We start from the raw sequence: 25,620 nt of genomic DNA on the forward strand, positions 1-25,620 counted from the left end.
TTTATAAATAACACTGTAAATGTACAGTATGTGGTATCAGGTAACATGAAAACAAGGCCTCACTGGCTCTTATTCTGGTAACGGCCGGAAGTGTGCTTCGTGCGGGTTACCGTACAGCAGGTACATTGTAGAGGAGCTGTTAAAGCTAAAAGTGGAAACAAGAAATAATTTAAAAATAGTTGTATCCTGATGGTTTGTTTTGTGAAATACTCGTTTTTAGGTGTTTTTTTCGAAATGTGAAGAATGCGCTTTTATTCTGAAGGGCGGATGTGGCTTGTAGCTTGACGAGTGTAAAAAATAAGAACGAAGGGTTGTTATGGAAGGAGCGTTAACGAGGCCGGACAGTTGGTCTTGTAAACAGTTCCTCTGGAATGACATTCACGTAGAAATGAATGAGTTTGTGCTAACCGGAGAGAGCTAATCGGCTGACAACTGCATACGTGTTTGAGGCGGTCAGAGGTAAATATTGCACAACTTTTTTCGAACTAGCCGTAGAGGTCCTTGCCTACCTATGATAGCCTTCCTAGCTAGATAGCTATAACGTCCCAGTCTGCTTAGCTATCTGCATTGCTAACTTTAGCTAATCAAGTTCAGCAGTTCGTGAACTATTAATATAGCTAGAGTTCGCCGTTTCCCTCAGCTTTAGCGTCAGTTTAATGATGACAAAATTGTTTGTGAAAATGTCAGGACTGTTGAAACAAAACCAGCCTTTAAATTCGTCGTTTACGACACTAACATTACTCACTTCTCGGAGGTAGCTAACGCTACAAACAGAAGGCGCAGTGCACTGTAATAGCCAGCTCTGCTAAGCTAACAAACCGTATACAAGATTGCAATCTAAGGTGGGGAAGGACAAAACAAGAATCAGATATAAAGCAGGTTTATTCTGTCGTGTTCCTTTCTGTGGTGACTTGTCTGTCAAGGCTAACCATAACGTACGATGAGTGAGGCTTTCCCAGGGTCCAGGTTAATATTTACATGTAAGGGTTGAACCGTCACGGTCGACACATCATAGACTGACCTGTTTCACTGTTTTCACTATGACGAGAAATTGAAAGTGTACCAAGAAAGATCAAGAATAAGTGTCAACAGCAGCAGGTCATAATCCTCCGTGAGGATTTAAGGTGGAAACTGGTGCATATGTGAAGAAACATGCGTAACTCTTTTCAGCTGCAGAACATCGGTAATTTAACGTGACACAGAAAATAACTTCTGCTCGTACGTCGATGTGCAGACCTTTCAGTTTCCCTCTGAATCTGGCGCATTAGATTTGTCTGAATTGCTTTTTTCAATTAAAAGGAAAGTATTTGTGCAGTTTTAGGGTTAATTATAAAATGAAACTACCTAAGTTTACTCGTCTGATTTTAGATTTCACCGCAGCACCTCAGTAGAACGTTGCAGGTTCTTCCATGGCTGCCTTACCTTTCCTATCTCCAGACAGTTTTCCATTTCATAATAATTTCAACATAACTTCTCTTATTGTGTCAGATCATGTCAGCAATCAAGATTGCCATGCAGCAGAGCCAGAAGAGTGGCAGAAGGAAAACCTCGAAAGCAATGTCTGCAGAGGTGTCGCCAGACTCCAAGTGTCCCATCTGTTTGGACGCGTTTAACAATATTTCCTACCTGGACCTCTGCCTGCACAAGTTCTGTTTCCGCTGTATTCACGAGTGGTCCAAGAACAAAGCCGAGTGCCCTCTATGCAAACAGTCGTTTAACTCCATCTATCACAGTATAAAATCAGAGCAAGACTTTAAGAAGTATGACCTGCAGCCGCTGGATAATGGCTCATTTGGGACTTTTAGGGGGGTGCGGTTCAGATACCGCACAACTCTTACCGGAGTCCATCGACAGATGCAGAGAAGGACTTCTCCACCGCCAGACAACGGAGTAATATTTGAAGCCTCGACAAACGCTCCCCAGCAGCCACAGGACCGTTATATCCGGCGCATGATGATGAGGTTGGCTGCTAAAAGGAGAGCTGCAAGTGAAGGGAGGGCAGTGAACCGTGTCAGAGAGCAGGAAATGATAAACTTCAGGAGGGAGCTGTATAGACAGGGGGTGAGGGTGAGGGGCGTTCGCGACGGCGGCCGCTCCCGACACACGACGGCTGAGTTCTTCCAAAGAAATCCTGCCTGCCTGCATAGACTGGTCCCCTGGCTAAAACGAGAGCTCATTGTGCTGTACGGGGCCCACGGCTCTTTGGTCAACATAGTCCAACACATCATCATGTCACGCATTACACGTTATGACATGGAGGATGGAGCCATTCAGGAAGAGCTCAGGCCGTTCCTCCAGGGGCGCACCGAGCACTTTCTGCACGAGTTCATCAGCTTTGCAAAGTCCCCCTTCAATATGGAGGCCTACGACGAGCATGCTGTCTACGACTGCCCAGCCCCGTCCTCAAATGAAGACAGCAGCTCCAACTCGTCTGTCATCGCTATCTCAGAGGATGAGGAACACTCAGTGGAGTTGGACCCTCCAGGAGATTCCACGTCTGCTCTGAGCCACTCTGTGTGGGACGATGAGACGCCTGGACCATCGTATTCTACGACAGCAGAGCAGAGCAGGGCGGAGTGTCTGTCCCTCCTCGACTCAGACTCAGACAGCAGTTTCGATGAGGAGACACAAGAGTTTGGGGCTCCTACTCAGCCGATGAGTCCTCTTAACCAAACAGACACGACTCGGGGTGAAGTTAACAAAGAAGAGTGTTTGTCTTCTGACAGCGACGACTGTGTCATTGTAGGTTATGTTAAGCCAACAGCAGAGAGGACTCCTGAGCTGGTTAAGCTCTCCTCTGACTCTGACGAGTCTGCCAGTGAAGATACTAAAGAAGTGCCTGTTCGACCTCAACACATCCGCTTCTCCAGTCTTAGTCCTATAGCTTCACAGAGTAGCGATCCAGGTGCTGCCGGAAGGTCCGAAAATGTAGAAACAGACCATTATCCACTGGATTTGAAAGAAAGATGGAGCACTGTGCTGTCTAGCGGGCACAATAGGTCCAGAAAATCAGACAGAAAAGATACAGATAGAAGATTTGCCAGTAATAAAAGATCTAGAGAGAGACACTTGTCAAAGGACGAAGAACGTAGAAGAAGGATGAGGTCAAGGAGTGGAGAGCACAGGTACTCGAGCAAGAGCCCGGTGGTCTCCCACAGCAGCGTCAGCACTGTGTCGAGAGAAAGAGGTTATACTTACTCCAGTGGGAGAGACTTGTACTCAGAATGTGAGCGTAACCATAAAAGCAGGGATGCTGATCACAGCTATCAGTCGTATAGGCATTACAGCCAGGAGAGAATCGACAGTGGGGCGCATTACACGGAGAGGCGCTCCTATTATTACAGTAGCCGTAAGTATTCAGATCAGCGCTCGTACTCTCGCTCCAGGAGCCGCAGCAGGGACTCGCGGAGACGGGACAGGAGGCATTCTCGATCTAGAACTTATTCCAGCAGCCGCTCCCCTTCCACCAAAAGGAGATCTCACCACGACAAGCCTGGTGGAAAGAGGAAATACAAAACAAGACATTTAGAGGAGCCGTCGGAAAAGACGCTTCCCAACTCGCATGCTGAGGGCGACTCTCCCACGTCGTCAACGAAGCACAAGAAAAAGAACAAAGAGAAGCATCGGAAAAAATCCAGAGAGAGGTCAAGAAAGACGAGCAGGAGCCTCAGCGTGGAGCTCGTCAATGAGGAAGACCCTGCTGAGAGGAGCAAACGTCACCATAAGAAGAAGAAGAAACACAAGAAGAAGAGCAAAAGGCACAAGAGCAGAGAGCGCAGAGAGAAGGGCTCGCCCGCCGTCATAACCATTGACAGTGACAGTGACTCTTTGGCTAATGACAGCGTCACCCACACCAGCAGCATTAACAAGGACACGCCCATCAACAGTACCACAGATGACCCAGTAGACCCAGTTGACCCAGTAGACCCAGTCAACTCAGTAGACCCAGTTGACCCAGTAGACCCAGTAGACTCAGTAGACTCAGTAAACCCAGTTGACCCAGTAGACTCAGTAGACTCAGTAGACCCCGCCCCTCCCTGCTCAGATGGGTAGTTATATGAAGTTCAGACTCCCGCTGTGTGTGGGGGTGGGGTGGGGTGGGGGGGCTGATGGAGTCACCCTCAGCTGCTAACGCCTGCCAGCAGTGTTTTAAATCAAAACCGTGATCAGTATGTTGAAGGTCAGCAGACCTTGAAGGATATGGTGAATACATCCCTTTAAATGCCACTGCAAGAAATTTCTGCTGTGCCAGTTCAGGGGACGCTGGTTTACATGACAGACTCAAAATCCACGTTGAACCGGAGAGTGGCCATCTTTGGGTACATGGCCATTCTAGACCATCAAGGTCTAGTTTCTTGACTGTGTTAACCAACGCTTAAAACAGTGCAAAGTGCCACTATGAGCAAGGCAGAATGGACCAATAATGGGAGTCACACATCCTTTTTAAGTGTGAATTCTTAGTCTGGAAATTCATTTTTTTCAATGGATGTATTTTATTTCTAAGGTACTCTCAGGGATAATGTTGATCATAGTGTTTTTTGTCATTATACTGTTTGTCAGCTATATTCTTGAGACTAAACACTTTCTACCTGCTGCTCGTGGAGTAGTGCTATTATGGATTTCAGAATGGGCTCTTTTGTATTGGATTATATTTAAAATAAATGCTAATGAACAACTGTGTTTTTGTTAATGTTGGTTTTCTGCTTATTTCATGTAGGATGAGACTGAGCAGGTTGAAGTGTTGAGTTCATATTAATAATTACCAGCTGGCGCTTGTGCCAGTTCATGTAAAGTGACTTCAGCTACACCGAAACTTTGTTCATTGGTTAAAGTTCTTTATTGTTTTACGCACCACAATTACAGTGAAGCAGTCGTTAGCAATGGCATTATTTGTTCTCAGGCTCCCACCAAATATACACCTGTCTGTCAGCAGGAGAACAACTTATAAATGATAGTAAAATAAATAAATATACTGTGTACTAAATGTATAATATAGATCCTGAGATGTAAAGAGGTTGTAAGTAAGCAGGTGGAGACGGTGTAATAGACCATGCATGTATCGTCCTGGTCAGTATACTAGCAAATGTGCTCAAATTATTGTGTATGTATTGATAGAGGTGCCACTATGCATTCATGCCACGCGGTAAACTGACGTTTTGTCTGAACCTCTGTTCAGAAAGTATTCGTAGGACACAGATATTGATATATGCTTGCAATAGAAGAAAGAGAACGTGCCATGACAGAATTTTAGTACACTATATCCAAAAACAGGACTATGAACAGCATGGTGTGTTGCGACAGTATCCGCCTCCCCTCACTAGTTTACATCTCAAGCTGCAGCTTCAAACTCAAAAGCCTAAAATATGTTGGAGGAAGATGAAAAATGTAAGAAAAAGCTACAAATGTAAGTTTCTATATGTAGATTTGTGGCCTCATGTGTAACAGATATCATAATTTTGCAGGCAAATTCAGCTAACTCCAAACTGCTTTGAGTGTCTTCTAAACCTACAGCTCAACGAACACTTTGAGATTTCATCTGCTGACTTTTCTCTTCAGATGACAAAAGCAGAAATGTTCACGGATGGATTACAGGATGTTTCATGCGTTGAGTGGGTTTTTATGTGTTGTAGTCAGCTGAAAGGAACCCAACACCTTCCTGTTAGGTAAATGAAAAGGTAAATAAGTAGTTTGCTTTGAAAAACAGTCAGCGGTGAAACGGACACGTTGATAAAATCAAAACTAGGTTTAGCGTCATGCTTTTATTTTGAAGGCGGGCAAATGAAACAGGAAGGAAGATGGTGCCCGCGCGCGGACGGATGTTGTGGCACTGAAGCGTTTCCGTCTCAACTTCGTTAAATCTTCCAATTTTTGGCCAAGAACATTGTCGTCATGGCTTCCGCGGTGCCTATTAAGGTAATAACCTGAAACCTGAACTCAACGGGAAGCACAGTTAGCCTGGTAACGTGACTTCATGAGGCTAACGATACACCTGGAAGTGCGGGAAAAGCTGTTAGCTGTTAGCATCTTACTAGCAAAGCGGTGCTCACAATGCACAGTCTTTAAAGTGAACTGCCATGGCTAAATCACACAAGCTAACACATGCATGCTGACGGCAAGGTTACTCTATAAGCGTGGTGCTGTTAGAATAAGCTAAAGGTGAACCTTCTCAGGTGCCGCTGATTCGGCACGTGGCCAGGTAGCGTGCACCCTGCAGCTTTGACTTGTCAGCAGGTAGTTGAACAGTGGTGGAGGAAGTGTATCACCGTGAGAACTTTACACAGCCATAAGTATTATGAGTAGTAGCAGCTGGGAGTTATTGTACACCGTTTGGCCCTTTTCTCATGTTTTATTAAACAAACGTGTCACTGACCGTCATTTCCTGATCCTTGGTGCTTAAGTTACAGCCTGCAGGTAAAAATCAGATCACCTCCAGCGTAGGCCATTCTGACAACCTTACCTGTAACATAAGGTAGTTTTACATTTTTATGTGTTGTATTATTGGAGTAGAATTACTAGTACTGCATTGATAAATGTGTCAGCACACATCTCCTTCATCCCTCATGTGTTCACAAAGTGGTGAACTCGCTCCATCCTCTGTGATCGACTGAGTCTTTCCAGGATGCCCCTTTCATACCCAATCATGATCCTCTCACCTGTGACCAATCAGCCTGTTTACCTGTGGAATGTTCAAACAGGTGTTTTTGGAGCGTTCCACATCTTTCAGTCTGTGAAACATGTTGCTGCATCAGATTCACAATAAGAGATATTTACAGAAATCAATGAGGCTGATGAGGAAACCAATCATCGTTTTCTTTATGTTTTTTGTTCCAGCTTGTTTGGAATCAGGGTTTTAATTGTCTGCTGACGACTTTCTCAAATTCTTTTCTTAGATTGGAATAATTGGCGGCTCAGGCCTCGATGATCCAGACATCTTGGAGGGAAGGACTGAGCGTTATGTCGACACGCCGTATGGGAAGGTTAGTGTGTTTTGGGAACCTGAGGGGGGCCAGCACAAGTCCAGCATGGACGGTGGTACAGAGTGTGGACTGGTGGCTGGAGAGGTACCTCCACAATTAATGCATGTCTACAGGTGTGTGTGTGTGCGTGTGTGTGTGTGTGTGTGTGTGTGTGTGTGTGTGTGTGTGCGTGTGTGTGCGTGTGTGTGCGTGTGTGTGTGCGTGTGTGTGTGCGCGTGTGCGTGTGTGCGTGCGTGTGCGCGCACCTGTGTGTATTCCAGGCTTATGTGTGTGCAATGGAAAAAACAAATAGAGCAGCATAAACGATCAGCTGTGGCCGCTCTGCTCCTATTCTGCCTCCAGGTGATTGTTTCCAGGAGTGTTTTAGGTCTGACGGATTGTTCTGCTCTTCTTTCAGCCGTCCGATGCTCTGATTCTGGGGAAGATAAAGAACGTGGAGTGTGTGCTTCTTGCAAGGTAAAAAAGGGTGTTTTACTTTGAAGAACGTCGAAATGTCTTCTCTATTAGCACCATCTAGTGGCGACACCTTGCACGTGTCGCTGTGCACTATGCATTCAACAACAACAACAACAATAATAAAGAGGTGCATCTTAAATGCAGCGTGTATTTTCATGTCTCTGACATTGACCTTAAAGTCAGCAGTGTTTGACTTGAATGCTGCTTGTCTCCGTCCTCAGGCATGGGAGACAACACACCATAATGCCGTCCAACGTGAACTACCAGGCCAACATCTGGGCACTCAGAGAAGAGGGCTGTACACATCTGCTGGTTACGACGGCCTGCGGCTCGCTGCGGGAGGAGATTCAGCCCGGAGACATCGTCATCATCGATCAGTTCATTGATCGGTGAGCAGCTAAAGTCTGTCCTTAATATGTGTTTAAAAAGTCCCTCGTCTTCAAAATGTGGAAAATATGTGTCGCTTAGTCAGTCGATCTTGGCTTTTGTTGGTGAGGGGAACAGCTGGTCATCATCGTCACGGGAAATTATTGTAAAGTGGTATAAGTTGATAATTAAAGGCTACAGAAACAGCACAGAGTCTTTCCCGGCCAGTTTCCAGAACCTGATCCCAGTTTAATTCCCGCTCCTCCTGTTTGCTCTCTGTAAGCACATGACTCCTCCGTCGCTGCCAGGACAACAGTGCACGTCAGAAAAGTTTACGTGGACAATGTGGAGAAATGAATTTGCAGCACACTTGCTAATCGCAATGAAAACATACAGAAACCAGGCAATACACCGCACCCAGTGTCCAAATGTGTACGTCCAAAGTAGTTTTTCACCACTTTTCATCGCACCTCTTAAATCATGTGACTGACATTCTCATTCAAGAACCTTATTCTTATGAAGATGACTATTAAAACACGATGTTAATGTCGTAAACTGCCGTTTCACACCCGCCGACTGCTCCTTTAAACGGGCCGACCTTTTGAAAGCAGCAGTGTGAGGTTTATGTGAGTAAAGTGGCTGCATTGTTCTCCGATGTTTTATAAATAAAACCTTGTAAATTCAGACTGCTTTTATTAGCGGTCATAATGTGCTCCTTTAAATAGTCTGACCTTCTGTAGCGGTTGTTGTCGTCGCTTGTTATCCTGTTGTGAAAGTACTACAGTTCAAGCATCTTCCCACACGTCTCACTTACATGATTGGAGTTGCTGTGTGATGAGTGTCCGGATAGCTGAGAAGAGCCTTGACTCACCTCGTTTGACACGTCTGCCAAAGCCAATATTTGTTGACTATCACGCTGAGAGGGAAGAATCGTTAACTTGTGCCGTTTTGTCGGGCTGTCAAATGTCACTTTGCTTAGTGAGAATTAAAACGTCGCTGCGATGCTCCCCCTTTTGGAGACAGTTCACACCAGTATGATGACATCTCATCCGTGTGATATTTTAGTAAACACGCTTCCTGTCCGTCTCGTGTTTCTCTGACGGCTCAGGATTCCAGCCTTCAGTTGTCATTCAGTCAATTTACCCACGATGGTCTGTCAGCGGCGCTCACAGAGAGCTGCTGTTCGCAGAACGGCGTACTCTCCCTTCCTCATTTTGGAGTTTATTTTTAATTCCTGTCAGATTCAGAGTTTATGTTGACATTGAGCAGCTGTGCTGTGGTGGTTTGTGTTGCTGATGTTGATGAGGTTTGACTGCAAATAAGCGAGGTTGACTGAATCCTGCTTTTGTTTAGATATGTTCGAAATATTCTCATTATTGTTATTATTATTTGTCCAAGTCTTAAGTCACAGCAGAACCCTGTATTTAATCCTGTATTTGTGGGTTTTGATCAGCAGAACTCGACACTCATTCCCCCTCAGAGTTCGACACGCTCGCTGTTAAACCTGAAAACGCATGCAGGCTGTATGTGTCGCTGGCTGATTGCACAGATTCCATTAAGTGACTGGTTATGTGCAGCGAGAGGCGCTGTTTGAGCAGGATGTGTTACCGGTGGGCTGGCATGTCGCAGGCTGAGCTCAGTGTTGAACTGCCTCCCCACAGTCGTGCACTTGTGTTGGCCTGCGTCACGTTGCCTGTGGCTTTGCTTGCCTGTGTTTTGGGTCAGCCGATGAATAGCTCGACTACCAGCATCAAGCACAGACAACATCTATTTATCAGAAATGAGGAAGTTGCTTGTTGGGACTTGTTCAGACTTGTCCAGCAGCATGTGACAGCATGTTTTCTGAAGGCTGCGCTTTATTGATGCCGTAACTGTGTCACCTCTGCATGCTCGTCCCCCAGCTGCTGCTGCCGGCTCTGTCTTTTCTCTTTCACATTTAATACAAATGCTGAATTTCCTCACACTGACTAAGAGGCGTCTCCACAGCATTGACCTTCAGCTGATTGTGTTTTCATGTCAACGTCTGTATTTTAAAAACGTAGCAGTGACAGAAGAGTGAAGCAGATATAATGTAGATTAAGAACTTGCACAATGTGCGATGTCTCACAATCAAAACAACGACAAACGTTTGATGACGTGGTGAAGCAGTGTGGGATCATGGGAGACGTTGACTTCATTGTTAAACATTCACATTAGCTGATGAAAATGAATAGTTGTGCTCCATCACTTCCTTCTGCACAAACCCTTGATGCAGGTCGAGCACTACTCATTTAAAAAAACAAACTGTGTATCCGCTTTGAATATTGTAGTAATTTTTGTTTGAGTATCCGATGATGAAGAAAAGAAGATTAAAAAGAAAGCAGAACAAAAACACTGATTGATGGATGCATGGATGATATCCAGGGATATTATTATTAGTGTTGGGAACAGATGCTGGTGGGTTTGCAGTGTGAACCTCATGCTTTGTGCATTTTAGGAATAAATTGAATATTTGATAATTATAGGCTGTGGGAGCCATTCTTTACCGCCGGGATTGTGAAATGACACAGCTAATGAGCTGCCAGCCCGAGATAACTCGATTTCTATAGCATAAATAGGCATTGTCCTCGCTCGTGGTTTGTCCCAAACACTACTGTTATTGATTTTTCAGCAGGGTGGAGCTGCAGCTGCCTCAAACTATTTCAGTGTTTGCTTCAGCCTCGCCGTGCCGGGCGATGAGTAAGAGACAGGGCTGGGCATCAACTTAAAAGATTACCGTCAACAGAGACGTTCATATTTTGGATGTCTGGGATAATTGAGTTATGACTGTGTAATCTTCGGGGAAAATACAAGCAGACCAGAGTTACGCCATGAATCAGCACGACTGAGAAACGTTTTTGATAACCTCGTTAAATAATGTGCTTTGTACCTTTAATGTAACTCAACACTGAGCAGACTTTAGTGTTGACCAAACAAGCTGAGAGGACGCAGGGAGACAAAGTCCTGCTCGCTCTCGGCTCACCGGGCTGATGGAGGCCGTCTCTTGTGGTCTCCCGCCGTCTCCGTGCGGGGCTGAGGGGAGTCGGGCTGGCGCTGAGTCGGTGGAGCTCCACTGACTCAGCAGAGCCGTGAAGTGGGCCGCCATTGTGTGCGAGCGAGCGAGCCGGCTGCTGCTGCTCTCTGTTCGTGCCTCTCTGTGCCCGGAGAGCCGTGAAAAGACGGTTCATAACACGCTGGATGGTTTCACGATGGAAACAATTCAGCCACTCTCATCAACTTTATCACTGAAACTGAGGCACAAATCACTTTTACTTCCTGTTTAGGTATCTGTTTATTCTGCTTTCTTTTATTCCCCAGTCTGACATAAAGTTTGAGATTTACAAAACAAATCAAACCAGGCCATTATTTTATACAGATCTGATTAATCTGCAACGGTTCGACCGAAGGACGTGTGATCTGCCTGTGTCGCCTTGACAAAAACTTCCTGTTTGCTTCCTTTTGTCAGGACTACCAAGAGAGCTCAGACTCTGTTCGACGGGCAGCCCACCAGTCCTCCAGGAGTGTGTCACGTCCCCATGGCTGAGCCTTTCTGCAACAGAACCAGAGAGGTGAGTCCTCAGACACCTGTGCTTACAGTCCCATGTCACACCTGTCACTTCCTGTACTCCTGAGCTTTTGTACAATTATTTTACAAAATCTTTCATTTTGTATTACTGCAAATTGTCCCTAGATCTGCTGTCATGGCTGCACTCTTGCACTTATTTTAATTATACATAGGTTTTCATTTTACTAAATTCATATCTTATCAGCGTGTGTTGCTCGGCAGTGGTTTGTGCTGGCCTGAGAGAATGGGCCAGTTATCTCACTGACACCAGATCAGCACGTTTCAGCAGCCGTACATTCGAGTCTGCAGCCGTGTAAAAGCATCATTTTGAGCTGAACACACTGGACTTCATCTCACAGTCAGTCGTGTCCGGGAAGATTTTGTTGTTCCGGACAACTGGGAGAAATTCCGGTCCAGTGTTGTCTTTGTTTATGGACACTGTGACAACAGCGGTTTCTGAAATTGGTCCAGTAATGTGCAAAAGTGCTGCAGCCAGCAGGCTGTTGGGTGTTAGGTGTTTGCTCAGTGTGTTTGTTTTTGCCACTGACAGGTCAAAGTGTTGTAGCAGCATTATGGAAAAGGTTCGTGCAGAGACGGACCTTTTTATTAAAGACTAAGATCCTTTTTGTTAAATTGCTCGTGTTGAAGACACCAGACTCCATTTACAGAAACGCTAATTTTAACACTGTAAAACCCACTAAATTCAAACTTGACAGAAACAAAATAAAACTCATCCTCACACTGTTTCAACAATCATCACCTGCTCTGTTTTGGTCAAAATAAACCCTCGATTCACCGAGAACGTCGGGACGTCAGAGAAGCAGCAGCAACAGGTTGTTTGCAGATGGAGGGCAGGAAGTGAGTTTCTGCATCAGATGCACTATAATTCACTCAGAATGCAGATGTTTCGTGTCGTTTACGGTTGCTCACCAAATGATTACCAAATGTTTTCGTTCACGAGGGTGAAAAATGCAAAAAATTGACCAAAAAATGTGAAAACATGTCTTGTTGACATCTGCGGTCAGGAGGAGTCGAGGCGGCTAACGGTGGAGATGTTGTAACATTAGCTGTAGATTTAAAGTAACAGCAACACGACAAACACTCGTTCAATCAGCGTTAACAGGAAAAACAAACCAACGAGGTTACAGCTGGACATCAGATTCTTTCCATTTCCAGTTTGTTTTTTTGTTTATTTAGTCACTAAAAATAATGGCAGATCCACGAAAGCTGAGTTTTATTCCCTCAACGCTACATTTAGAGCGTGCCATGAATGGCCTCCTCCGCTGGCAGCGTGGAGGCGGTGCTGACTCTCTGTGCCATGCAGGTGTTGGTGGAGGTGGCGCGGAGCCTGGGCATAAAGTGCCACGTGCGAGGGACCATGCTGACCATCGAGGGGCCCCGCTTCTCCTCGCGGGCGGAGAGCCTGATGTTCCGCCAGTGGGGCGCAGACGTCATCAACATGACCACGGTGCCAGAGGTGGTGCTCGCCAAGGAGGCCGGCTTGTGCTATGCCAGCATCGCCATGGCAACAGACTACGACTGTTGGAAGGAACACGAGGAGGCGGTGAGTGGCGGGCTGGAGGTTTTTAACCCCAACCCTGTTTGTTCGTCTTGTTCCTGCAGTGTGAACGTAGCCTCGTGCTGTTCAGACTGTGCTGATGACAGAGGGGTCACTGTCCCGGGTTTCCTTTGCTAACTCTGCTAAGCTAACAGCTGAGCTCGATAACAGCTGTTAGCTTAGCGTTTAAAACTCGGCGGTGTCATGTTTGTTTCTCCAGCTATCATCAAGTCCAACTTATTCTCCCGCTTCACTGAACTCTACTTTGACCCCTGACCCAGATCCGACCTGAAGCTTGTTAGCCACGTTAGCCACGTTAGCCTGTCTATCACAACTCAGACCAACTGGCACTTACTTCTTATCCTGTCCATCAAAACGGCGTCTTGGTCGTGAGCTCGTCGCGGGTTCATTGAACCTGATGATCCGTGACACTCATTCATGAACACACTCTGGTCTTCTCTCGGCCTTCTCGCGTCGAGGTCGTAGCATCCTGAAATTAGCAGCATCTCTGCCCTTTCTGTCTCGGCTTCGTGTAGGCGCTCCCTCGGTGTGACCGTGTCTCTCCTCACGTTGTTTCATCATTCGTTCCTGTACTGTTTACAGATTGTCTTTGGATTTTCCCTCTTTGTTTGCTGCATTCCTCCTGATCAGACAGCTGATTTCTAACCTGTTTGAACAGCGTTGGCCACGTCAGCCCAGTGAGTCCCAAAGCGGGGTCCAGGACCCCCTGAGGGTCTGTGGCACGTGACCATTGGCTCTGCAGAACGTGCAGGTGTGGACGGCTTGTGCCAAAGTGTGCAATAAAACAATTATGACACAATACCATCGATCCTCCCACGTTAACGGCACGTCATGATGATGATCGCCGATGAAGACAAACAGTGCAGCCGTCTTGTAATTTCTTGTGATTTTGAACATGAATCATTTCTCTTTGCACTTATTCGTTTTACTTTCATGGAGAGACTCTGGTGCTTCGGTGCAGTAGCTTGTTTTTCTCCTCACTTTCTTTGACCAGAAGGTTTTCTGAGTTCTGTTTGGAACAGAAGGACCTTGTTTACTGTAACCCGCAGCCATCAGTGTCGTGTTGAGGCAGAAAACACATTTGGGTGCATGAGATGAGGTCCTCCTCACTTTTTGCTGTTTTCCATCACTTTTAGTTGATCGTCTGTAAGTAGCTGCCCGTTTGGGTCCATGCTCAGTGAAAAAACAAAACATTTTTTCCAGGATATTAAACAAAAAAGCATAAGTAGCAAGAACAACGTTTGTGTCCGGGAAAATAAAAACAGCTGCTTCACTTCTAAAGCAGAGCTGTACGAAGGTTAACTTTCCCTTTGTCTTGGAGCTGACTTGCAGAAGGGTTGAAGCTGGAGTGAGTCGGTAACGTTGGAGAAACCAGGAAGAGTCGACTAGAGTTTGAAGCTACGAGGTTAGCTGCTGCTGCGTTAGCGTTAGCTCCTCCTTCAGGGTCATCGCTAACCGTATCATGTCTCATTCACACGTGAAAACACCTGATTATCACGAACGTAAACGATGAACTTCTGCTCGTGCTCACAGCGTCGGGCTAGCATGTTAGCATTGGGAAGTTTTGGCTGCACTTTCACTGCCGTTACTGTGCGACTAGCTCGCTGTAGCTTTAGCAACGTACCTGCCGAGCCGCGTGGAGGACTCCAGTCATGCACAGTGAGCGCGTGCAGGTCGACCATGTGATTGTTTCATCCAGGCCAAATGAAATTGATTGGATGGGCTTATTACTGCCACAGACACAGACGCTGGGTTTTTGTATTTATTTATTATTCCAGTGCATTTGACTGACTGACCTTTTCTGTACTGGTGGGTTTCAATGACTTAAATACCAGTTTGGTATTTTCCAAGTTAGTTCATGACTAAAGCATTAAGAAAAGAGGAACGCTGCCAGACCAGACCCTAAAACAGACTGTGTGTGACGGCCTCTCAGCAGAGCTTTTAGGCCTTTGTGCGAGCAGGCTGGAGGATCTGTGGCTCTGAGTGACCTCCTCCCTCAAACACTGTGGATAATGCTCTTGATATACTGCGTGTGGGCGAGTTTTGGCTGATTTGTCACTGATCCAACCCAACTCACAACTCCACTTCCGAGTTCCTGCAGCTGACCTCTTCCCCCTCCTGTTGCAGAACGCTCGCCACATCCTTCCGCCCCCCCCCCCCCCCTCCTCCGTCTCCATTCCCTTCCAGCCTCATGCTACCTCCTGGCCTCCCCCTCCTTACCCGCCCCCCCCTTCAGTCAGCTTGCCTGCCAGCCTCCGGTGGAAGCCCTGCCAGAGGAGGTTGAGTCACACTGAGTCATCAGCTTCACTGTCTTCATCCTGGCAAACACGACAAAAACATGAACCTACTCATTGAGTGTGACATGAAAACAAAGCACTCAAGGGAGGGGTTAATGAAGGTTACAGGAGGTAAACACAAGCGTGGGGCGGAAATAATGTAACTTGCTGTACTGTACGCTCCACGTCTGGCTGACTAATGTTGACACGATCACATAATTTCATGCAGATACACTTCATTTTATCTCGAACATGTGACTGAGGCCTCCGTCTCTCAGCAGGTAAATAAGCACACTTACGGCCCTGTTTGGAGGTTTGCTTCCCCTCTTTGTACGACTGTTTGTCATGAAAAATGTCGCACACCTGGCAGGTGAAACGGCTCAACACTGAGTTCTTCTAAGTGCTTCCAAAGGCAGCTGGACCTGCTCGTGGTTCTAGAAGACGTTCCTCCTCTCATCCAAAAGGCTTCTTCAGTTCTGCATCATGCCAATCGTTGGGGTCACATGAGTAAAGGTGTAGCTGGCACAGTAGGTGTTGATGGGTGACTCAGTGGGTCTACTCAAGACTGAGAGCATCACTGAAACCACATGATGAGCCGTGGGAGTGCAGGGCACAGCTGGATGCTTGTGTGTCAGAGCTCATGTGATCTGCAGGTGAAACAGTCGAGGGCTTTGCTGACTCCACGCAAAGTTAGCAGCATGTTTTTATCTTCAGTTAAGATACATGTGAAAGTACGTTTTGGGAAATACAAAGTTACCGTGACACTGATAGGAAGTGAAATTTGCATTGCTGTAACGGATTCTTATCGCATGGCGGCTGTTTTTCTTCCCTTGTCCAACTGCAGGTCTGCGTTGACAACGTGCTCAAGACGATGAAGGAGAACGCCAACAAAGCCAGCAGCATCCTGCTCACTGCAATACCCCAGATTAGTCAGATGGATTGGGCTCAGACAATGAAGACCTTGAAAGTAAGTTGTCGACTTTGTGATGATTCATTTCCATTCAGCAGTTCGGAGAAGTGCTGACAGAAGGTCTGTTTACTTTTTCGGCTGACTATCTCCAACTGAGATCAGATTTATGATGCCTTCCTTCTCACTTAACCACCTCCTTAAACTGTTTCAAAAGAGTAATCAAACGTCCGGAGCGTGACGGCCCTCCAAACTGCTCCACAGCTGAGCAGATGGCCTGTAGCTGACTCAGACGCTCGCACCTTCAAAGTGTCACGAAAAAGTAAAACTCTGCAGGTTTAACTTTGAATGGAAATCTGCTCAAAGCACGAAAACACACAGAAGAGTCTTAACTCAACGTATGTGTTAATAAAGACCTCACACGTGCAAACAACAGCACACGTGTTTGATAAACGTGTATGACATGAATTACACTTCAGAAAACCACGAGACGCACCGTGTTTTCACACCGGGCACGTCCTCTGGTCCGTTTGTAAGGAGAGTTTTGAACGTGCTCGAAGCACTTTGAGGCTGCAGGAAGCTGAGCAGCTAATTTTCTGTTCCAAACCTCATTGGAAATAATTAAAGTTTGGAAAAAGATTCGCATCAAAGCTCCCGTATATTTAATTTATTTAATTTATTTACATTTTTTAATGATGACAAGCTCACCAGCTCTAATAAGGGTTAAAAACAGATCATTGTTGTTGTTGTTGTTGTTGTTGTTCTATGAATACATTCACTTCCTGGAAACGTTTGGCCTCAGTCTGCCCTGAAACATCTTCCGTTTGATCTAAATGTAGTTATTGTTGCTTCGTATCTGTGAGACATTTGTGGAAATACGCTGTTTTGCTCCTTGTGTTACAGTCAATGGCACAATCTTCAGTCATGTTACCAAAGCACTGAAAAACAAAGGAGCAGAACTCGGACTCGGACTCGGACCCGGACCCGGACCGCCACCCGCACCGGCTCGGACCACAGACTCAGCCCTGCCTGTGGATTTGTCATCAGTGAATCACAAGAAAGTGCCTCACATAAATAATGCATGTGCTCTGTCTGCAGCTGGACATTCATTGTTTTTTCTGGACTCAAACCCCACCCACCCCACTCATCCCCACCCCCCCACTCATCCCCACCCCCGCCACCACCCCCACCCCACTCACCCCCACCCCACTCATACTGATTCACAGGCCACTGTTTTTCTCTGGAACTCAGACCAGGATCGTCTCCGCTGCAGCAGTTTTCCTGTTTAGGTACGAAACATTTCAAGAGCACAGCAAAGACCTTCTTCAGATGACGTCAGTGATGGTGGTTTATAATGTTTGTGATCCGCTCTGATTTCTAAGGCGTCGCCTGTGAAGCTTTGACATCTTTCTCACTGTTATACAGGATTCTGTTAAAATGCAGGTTGAGCGCATGAATCTTTGTTAACACACTTTACGTTCTTGAGGTTTAGTCTTGGTGTGGATGCTGGCAGCGTCTGCAGCGTCTGGCTTTGCCTTTTTTTTTTTTTTTGTATTTTTTTTTACATCCATGACTGTTCTGAAAAGCCACCAGTATTTTGGAGTACGTTAGAGAAACATTCTGCCTAACGGAGGTGAAAACGTTTTGCACATTTAAAATGTTTTAATTTTCTCAGACACACTTTTCTGTCGGAGCCCCCCCCCCCACCCCCCCGACCACCCCCCGCACCCGTTTGCCCCCCCCCCCCCCCCCCAGACTCACCACGCTGCACCGCATCGAAACAATATTTGTCTTCTGGTCTTTTGTATTTCCTGTCTGTCCTTGTCTTAACAAAATGCACTCTGCAGCATAAATTCACTCAATAAAAAATGTGGAAATTTGAGGTCTTCTGAAGTCATTTGTAAAAAAAAAAAAAAAAAAAAAAAAAGCTTGAACTGATTAAAATGAATCTGATCGTGTGTATTTCAGATCCAGAGGTTATTATTTATCACTTCATTCTGCTCTAAAGACGAAGAATTAAAATACATAAAAGGACAGAATGAAGTCGTGGTGCGTTTGTGTCCCTCTGAACTGAGCTCAATTTTAATTCATGAATATTTCTAGAGTTAAAAGTAAACCAGCCTCGTGTTTCAAGGCTGTGCAGTCTCATCTCAAAACAGACAAAACAGCAGTTTTATGGTCGTAGTGGTTTTGGGGATTTTTCTGTTATCAAACCTCACTTTGCTTTCTTTAAACCATAAAAACTGCGGGACTTAAACTGAAGTCGGCTAATTTTTAACAGCGTAGGTGCATTTCCTCTCATGAATCACGTTTGTGTGAATGATTTTTTTCTCCTTATCCTGCTTCTCGTTCTCCGGCCTCCGCAGGGAAGTTAACCCCTCGTGCAGTCTGCAGATAAAAGCTGAGCTCCTTTTACACACACGAGTCATTTTTACACACAGTTATTCAACATAAAACTAATGTCGACAAACAGCCTCCAGATTAGAATATTTAAAATAACTACAAGCATTTTAAGTCCCATCAGAGGTGTCAGCCTCAAACGCTACACACACACACACACACACACACACACACACACACACACACACACAAATAAAAATAATAATAAAAACAAAAAGAAAAAAATCCGCCTCGATCTTATTGGTGTTTACCTGTGAAGTCACCTGAGGTCGGGTCATGATCCCGCGCAGTGAATCCAATCGATCATCGATTCTTTTCTCTTTTTTTTAATTATTATTCTCCGGTACCAGAAATCCATCCATCACACAATATGTGAAATACAGCAACGTCACTTTTTCTTCTCACCTTAAAACATTTAAAACACATCTTAATAAATTGCATAAAATCCGAACATCGTTTGTACAAACAGGAAATCTGCAGAACAAGATGATGCTTAAAGCACACGTGCAAAAATATTCTCAATGGCTTTTGTTGTTATTTGGTTAAATATCTGATGTGGAAAAACATCCGCAGTGCGCGCATCTCTTCAGGTTAATGACCGACAGTGATCCTGTTTTTAAAAAGCACTATAATGTACAAATAGTAAAACTGCACTTTCAGAAGAGGGTTTCTTCGTAGGCTGATCGGAATATTTCAGTTTTACAGCCGAAGCTCAAATTAAAACTAACTGTATGAACGAGGCTGTAAATGAGAGGATTGAATAACCCGACGAGCGTCGCTGCTGGTCTTCATTTCATCCTCGCGCTGCGGGTCGTAACTGCGACCCCACGCCCATAAATAACCCTGATTTCGTTAGAAATAAAATAATGAGGCTTATTCAGCGAAAAACAGACGAATAAATACAAGACATTTTACAACAAATCTGTCGCCGTGCATCTCTCAGGCCGCGGGCCTCCTCAGGCCCCGTTTCAGCAGGAACCCAGCAGCGTCTTTCACAGAGACTCCAGGAAGGCGACCACGTCCGTGTGGCCCCCGCCTCGGGCCAGATCGACAGGCCGACAGTTTGTATTGTCCCTGGCCTGCGGGTCAGCCATGAAGAGCACCAGCAGCCGCACAGTGTCCAGAAAGCCCGTCCTGGCCGCGTCGTGCAGCGGGGTGGTCCCGGTGCGTCTGTCCGCCACGTTGGGGTCCGCTCCGTGCTTCAGGAGCACGTGAGCCACCGGCGCGCTCCCCATCATCATCACCTTTACAGGACAAACCGGCAGGTCAGCCAATTACACCTGATCACCTGCCTAAAAAACACCACTTATGGTGAGCTTCGACCTAAAGTGACAGAGGAGCGTCCAGGAGTGTGAGAGGCTTCATTTGATCTTCAGCCTGGTTTATCAAATATGAGTGAAAACACAGCAGTGACTGAACTGACGCTCTGGACGAAAGATTCAAGACGCTATGAAGCACAAAAACGTCTTCTCCCACATCAACTACACTTTATATTTTAGTGGAAATGATTATTAATGACGGGCCTCTGGAAATATTACTGTCCCACATTTAATGCGCCGAACAGAGCAGAGAAACACCGAGTGCTGACTTTCAGACGCTCCGGACAAATTTAGTTTCGTTTCCTTTCTACTCAAAGAGAAATCATCTGCTCGTAAACACACTGAGAGGACAGCAAGTTATGATGCAAAGTCTGCATCCTCTTCCATAAAATAAGGTCAGTTAAATGCTAAATATAATATAAATAGAATATAAATATAATCTCTATATAATATAATGTGTTTAGATGTCGCCCTGTGCTGGTTGTCAGTAAACTGCTGTGATGTTAATTCTGCTCATTTGTTGCAGTCACGGTTTGTTTTATAGATAAAAACAGTTAAAAATGGAGGAGGACACATTTTGTGAGGAGCGGGTTGCCAGTTCTGAACCTCAGGTGTTGATACGAATATTTAATCTTAAAGCTGATCCTCATCTACAAAACGTGCCGCTTTGAGTTGGACTAAAATCCGCGCGGAGCGGAGATGAAGCGTGAACCTCCTTCAGTCTGTCTGCAGCCTCCAAAGGCTCCAACAAACTTCTACTTTCATTTAACCTGATGGGAAATGAAACGATATCACCTGGAGACGAAAGCTGCTCAGTGTTTCTGCTGGATGACAATAAGTTTGACCTGCTCAGTGATCAGACTCACTGCGCTGTGCGTCATTTTAGACGCGCTGTTTTTATCAATAATAAAATAAAATACGGGCCTCTTGCGCTGCACGATTGGAACCGTCTAAACACTGGGTAATACTAACTGTCATTTCAAGAGCTTACTGGTGTTAATTCTGTTCAGGAAACACGTTGAAGTGCGAAAAGTGGCCGATGACACTGACCTGCAGAGCGGTTCGTCCAAAACAGTTGACGCCGTTAACTTCAGCTCCGGCCCGCAGGAGAAGCTCCACATCTGCCGTGTTTCCCTTCGCTGCAGCCGCTGTCAGATCATCCTCCAGAGTCATTGTCATGCAGCGATAACCTTCGTGACGGGCTGCTTTGACAGGTAGGCTGATGATGAGGAACAACAACAGCTCGGAAAAGACGCCGGGGAGCGCGTGTCGACTGATCCCGGCTGGGTGTCGCCGTCGGGCGGCTGCTCGTCGCCCGTCCCGGGCTCGTCGCTTCGTCCGGGCCAGATGTCGCGCGGGGTTCAGGGGTAAACCGGAGCCTACATCGCCTGTCCGGCGCTCGGTCGGTGTGTGTCTGGACTTGCCTGTCTGTGTTTTGAATGGGTGACGTCATGTGCTGCAGTGGCGCGGTCGTGCGCATGCGCTGCTCGAAGCTGGTTTGACAGCAGCGTTCTGGCCTCCTCTTGCTCCTCCGCGCGCAGCTGCGAGGAGATGGAAGGCAGCTCCTCCCGCCGCACGTTAACCAGACTGCTCGATTTTAATGGAAAATGCAGCTGCGCATGTTCGAAACGGACACGGCAGCTAATGTGGACTCAAAGTCCGGAAGCCAAAGAGTTTCATGAAGTCCATCTAACAGCAGCTCCGGAGCTTTCTGTCCTCGTGCATGGTCTTCAAGAGTTTGCACAGGTGCCATGGCTTCTTTTCTTTTCTTTTTCGTTACTTCATTTTAATCCAAAGTGAACAAGAAGCCCTGGAAGTGCTCACAAAAAGGAAACGTCCGTGTGGGGCGTCCTCCCATCAGCTGATGAGGGTCACGTGACATGATCAAAAGGAGCAGCGGCTGACCTGGACCTTGGGGTGAGCTCGTTTCGCCACCTGTGATTGATTTCTTTGTAAAGTCCATGAAGTGTCATTCTATCAATTATTTACTTTCATTGCAAAATGACTGATGTGGCAGCGGAAATGTTACGGTGGGGGCAGAAGGGGTGAAGACCCCAGACAGGAGGAGTGTCCCTGAAGCTTTTGCCCCAGCTGGATTAATTTGCCGGGGGTCCAAGGGCTTGATAGAAACAAGCCAAAGAAAAACAAACACAGGGTGTTTTTTATTTCAGGTACAGCGATGATGAAAAATGACCTGAAGGCCCGTTCGAGTGACACACACACTGTTCGTGGTACGACGGGGTCCTGGGGTGTTACACTGGCCCCCAGCCGTGTGATCGCATCACTAACAACAGATCCTGAAACAGTGAAAGTCAGAAACAGATTGTGAGGACAGTGTCTCAGGTGACGATGCAGGCCTCGCTCTCAAGGCCCTGATCGTGACAGTTATCGTTTGTTTGTGGACACATTCTGTCTGTCAACAAGTATTTGCACATGAACTCAATCTGTCAGCAGGAGACGACTTTCTGGTACTGAAAGCATTCTGGTTTCCATTTGTAGTCCAAGTATAGTGACCAATCACGTTTGAGCGGGCGTTGTTTGCATGCAGGTAAACAGTCTGTGTGGAGAGCAAAGGGGCGGAGGGCATGGGCCAATCAGCTGTGCTCTGATGGACACTTAGCTTCTCATTAGCTTTTTAAAACAGCATCTGCTTTTACATGCAGATATGTGCTTACAGAGATTAGCCGAAATGCCTTCAAGTCACATGTGGCTAATCGTGCTGTAAGCACATGGAGGAGGAAGTCTTAGCTGGCTAAAGAGGCTAAATGGTCCCGGGTTGGTGGACATGTTTAAAACCTGGAGCTTTTGTGGCCTTTTTTGTGAGCGATGGGATGGTCGTCTGGGTTGGTAATCCACACTCTGTGTCTGCGCTAAAATACTCAAAACAGCTAACAAAATCCTGAAGACAGCAGTTTTAGGTCACAAAGACACATGAAAAGTGGGTCAGTATTTCTTGGGGAGATGAAAATAGATTTTTAACAGGGTGCTGTTAATGACAGCTAACAGCTAACTGCTAAATAAATGGCTGGAACGCCTGTTTGTCTCCATGAGGCACAGTCGCAGTGAAACGCTCATTTCACGCTGCCTTAAATGACGGCGATCTCCAGGGATTACACACGGCCCTGATGGACAAACCCCGCGTGCACGGCCTCCGTCAGGAATGTGACCTATAATTGATCAGTGCGATGGAATGTGTGCTGTGTGAGGTGAGCGTGGATGGACTGATTGTTGGTCGCAGACGGGATAATGGCCGCCTCTGTTATCAAAATAAAATGCATCACGTTCGCCATCAGAATGGGCGGTGACACTGGGCTTAGACTGAGGAAGTTTAGTCTTGGAATGTGATTCATGGCAGCATCTAGTTTTTTAATTAAACAGGATTAAAAGATTCAGGCTTCAGTTCGGCCCTCTTGTTTGTTCAGACCTGCGCCGGCTGGCCTGTGTGTGCTGCGGCTCCCGCGGCGTGTCACACCATTAATCACCTTATTTCTGTCACTGCAAAGTGCACTGAGACAAAGTGCACAGCAGGCTGACAAACTGTTCAGCCTACAGTTTCTCAGGAATCGGCCAAGACACACACACACACACACACACACACACACACACACACGAAGCCAAAATCAGATGCTGATTATTCAGTGTGGTTGAGGGCAGCTCAGCAGTTCCTGATTTCGTTCTTTGTATGAATAGTTTTGAGCGATGCTGCGTTCAGGGTCACGCGTAACCGCTCAAATTAAAACAGAAAGTTTAAAAGTGTATTTCCAAGTTTAAGTCGTCGTATAAACGGGTCATTTTCCATCGCTCAAAGCTGTAAATACTCCTCAATAAAACCGGCATCTTAATCTGAAAGAAAGATTTCTCAGAAAACGCAGTGAAGGACGAGTAACGGCCTCGTTTCACAGCAGAGGTTAAACTCTGAAACGCTCGACTTCATTTTGTTTTCACCAGTGATAGAAGCAGTCATCGGATCCTTACGTAAACGTAGTCACACCACAGAGTGCAGACGCTCCGTGACAGGTCAAAGCTCTCTAAGATAAAATCAGAAAAGAGATTTTCATCCTCACTCTGCAGCAGAACGGCTGCTGTGTGCTGTTTTACTGGATTATTATTACTGATGCAAATGATTACACTCAGCAAATCCTAAAGGAGTGAAGGGTGTAGTACTTTAATCAGCTGTAGTATAAAATGAAGTACTCGTGTACTGTGAGTGAGTGTGTGAGAGCATTGAAATGATGCAAATGATTATCGATCATCAGGACATCTCAGCTCATCAGCTGCTGCACACTTGATGTAACGTTAGCTGCAGCTCGAGGAGTGTGTGGTCATACAGTGTGTGTGTGTGTGTGTGTGTGTGTGTCAATAGTCTTAATTCTCAGTTTATCTGTGTAAATGTGAGCAGACCTGTGTGGAATGTGTGTTCGTCTCGGGGTTCGCAGCCTGTAGCGATGGAGGTCGAGTGTGGGTGGAGGTGTGTTGGTCTGGAAGTCCCCTGGGTGCGCACGCATGTGTGTGTGTGTGTGTGTGTGTGTGTGTGTGTTGTGAGAAAAAGGCACTGTGAATGATTACAGACGTTATGGCTTATGCCTTTCACGTTCTGTTTAAAGTATGGAAGAGTAAACAGATCGCAGTTTTACGCCGTGGAGAAACGGGACTTTGTGGGGGACAATTAAAGCTCGCTTTTAAAAACAACCGAGGCCGTCATCAAACATGTCTGACACGGCGGTTTGTCTTTGTAGGGCTTGACTTCATGACATCAGTGCATTTGGAACGCTCCTCTGGTCAGGAAAATGCCTGAGGAAGAAAGTCCTCCTCTTCACGGCTAAATTTAGCAGCTTAGTTTGAAGGAAAGTGGTCAATAGTGATGTGGGCATCGTTGTGATCTGTCGCAGTTCTCACAGAACCTTGTCTGAGTTCTCCACCTCAGCTCAGCCTCGGCCCAGCATGTGGCCGCTCAGCTCTGTGTTTTTAAGTTTCTTATCGTTCACACTTCACTCTGGACCGAACCACACGCAATCCAAAGCTCTGCGCCCGACAGGCGAGGAGGGGAATACCTCCGCTCTGATTCCAGGCGGATGAAATCACCTCCTGCTGACTGTTCATTTGAAATCCCCTTTTATTGCTCCTTTAAATGGTTTTATTGTTTGCCCTTTTGATTGCTGAAGGCTGATTGTGCAAATGAATCTAACACTCGGCACGTCACACATGAGCCAAAATATTTGTTCTGTTCTACTTACATTTGAACGTGGTTTAAGTTTAAAAGGCCTGATCTGCAGCAACAGGACGCTGAAAGCTGCACTTTTCTCCGTCTGTTTACTCGTCGTGTGTCTGCTCACATCAAAGAGTCGACCTGTGCACAGACAAAAGGCCGTTTTTTAAAGCGCGTTTAGTCGTTAAGGTCACATCCAATGTAAGATGAAATGAAATGTGTCTGAAAGAAGCCGACAGCTGCCAGGCTTCACCTTGGGTTTGCCTCCACCCAGTGGTGCGAGCGGACGCTGTGGGGTTCGCTGTCCATGCAGACGCTCGCCTGCTGACAGGCTGCAGCTCAGCTCTTCGACACACCGGGCTGTGAGGAGAGGAGGCTCCGGCCCTCCACGTCGTTCCTTCATCAGTGCGTCTGCCTGATGCTATTTGTGTCTTAACTTCTCTGACGTCTCCCACAGACTTAAAAAGCTTAATTCAAGCTGAGGTTAAGTTGTGTAACAGCTCAGTGAAGTTCTCTGTTGTGCTGCCGTTTCAGTCATGTCACGCGTCCCG

The 25,620-nt window shown here is 46.3% G+C and overlaps 3 protein-coding genes across 4 annotated transcripts; 2 read left to right on the top strand and 1 right to left on the bottom strand.

The window, feature by feature from the left end:
- The first annotated feature begins 294 nt into the window (after nucleotides 1-294).
- On the top strand, nucleotides 295-4,680 carry toporsa (topoisomerase I binding, arginine/serine-rich a). The gene is made up of 2 exons (XM_076729642.1): nucleotides 295-459; nucleotides 1,489-4,680. The coding sequence occupies exon 2, from the start codon at nucleotides 1,492-1,494 to the stop codon at nucleotides 4,051-4,053; it is 2,562 nt and encodes an 853-aa protein (XP_076585757.1). The 5' UTR covers nucleotides 295-459; nucleotides 1,489-1,491; the 3' UTR covers nucleotides 4,054-4,680.
- Nucleotides 4,681-5,787: 1,107 nt separating this feature from the next.
- mtap (methylthioadenosine phosphorylase) lies at nucleotides 5,788-18,026 on the top strand. 2 transcript variants are annotated; one of them, XM_076728528.1, is made up of 8 exons: nucleotides 5,788-5,913; nucleotides 6,891-6,977; nucleotides 7,375-7,433; nucleotides 7,655-7,822; nucleotides 11,284-11,386; nucleotides 12,707-12,946; nucleotides 16,082-16,204; nucleotides 17,048-18,026. In XM_076728528.1, exons 1-8 carry the CDS (start codon nucleotides 5,890-5,892, stop codon nucleotides 17,084-17,086), a joined length of 843 nt encoding a protein of 280 aa, XP_076584643.1. In that variant the 5' UTR covers nucleotides 5,788-5,889; the 3' UTR covers nucleotides 17,087-18,026. The 2 variants fall into 2 exon arrangements, with proteins under 2 accessions (XP_076584643.1, XP_076584642.1); XM_076728527.1 differs by lacking the exon at nucleotides 17,048-18,026 and having other exon boundaries at nucleotides 5,795-5,913; nucleotides 16,082-17,034.
- An 824-nt stretch (nucleotides 18,027-18,850) lies between these two features.
- On the bottom strand, nucleotides 18,851-21,466 carry cdkn2a/b (cyclin-dependent kinase inhibitor 2A/B (p15, inhibits CDK4)). The gene is made up of 2 exons (XM_076728530.1): nucleotides 20,914-21,466; nucleotides 18,851-19,788 (listed from the first exon to the last, which is right to left on the bottom strand). The coding sequence occupies exons 1-2, from the start codon at nucleotides 21,040-21,042 to the stop codon at nucleotides 19,537-19,539; spliced, it is 381 nt and encodes a 126-aa protein (XP_076584645.1). The 5' UTR covers nucleotides 21,043-21,466; the 3' UTR covers nucleotides 18,851-19,536.
- Between the last annotated feature and the right edge of the window lie 4,154 nt (nucleotides 21,467-25,620).

This window comes from Chaetodon auriga, chromosome 4 (genome assembly GCF_051107435.1).
Source record: "Chaetodon auriga isolate fChaAug3 chromosome 4, fChaAug3.hap1, whole genome shotgun sequence".
Taxonomy (NCBI): Eukaryota; Metazoa; Chordata; class Actinopteri; order Chaetodontiformes; family Chaetodontidae; genus Chaetodon; species Chaetodon auriga.

What these genes read in the sequence shown, in the direction of transcription:
- toporsa (XM_076729642.1), top strand. Translation starts at nt 1,492, where the DNA reads ATGTCAGCAATCAAGATTGCCATGCAGCAGAGCCAGAAGAGTGGCAGA.
- cdkn2a/b (XM_076728530.1), bottom strand. Translation starts at nt 21,042, where the DNA reads ATGACAATGACTCTGGAGGATGATCTGACAGCGGCTGCAGCGAAGGGA. An exon ending in TTGGACGAACCGCTCTGCAG is followed by an intron (nt 19,789 to 20,913) that starts GTCAGTGTCATC and finishes TGTCCTGTAAAG; the next exon opens with GTGATGATGATGGGGAGCGC.
- mtap (XM_076728527.1), top strand. Translation starts at nt 5,890, where the DNA reads ATGGCTTCCGCGGTGCCTATTAAG. An exon ending in TCGACACGCCGTATGGGAAG is followed by an intron (nt 6,978 to 7,374) that starts GTTAGTGTGTTT and finishes CTCTTCTTTCAG; the next exon opens with CCGTCCGATGCTCTGATTCT. An exon ending in GGAAGGAACACGAGGAGGCG is followed by an intron (nt 12,947 to 16,081) that starts GTGAGTGGCGGG and finishes GTCCAACTGCAG; the next exon opens with GTCTGCGTTGACAACGTGCT.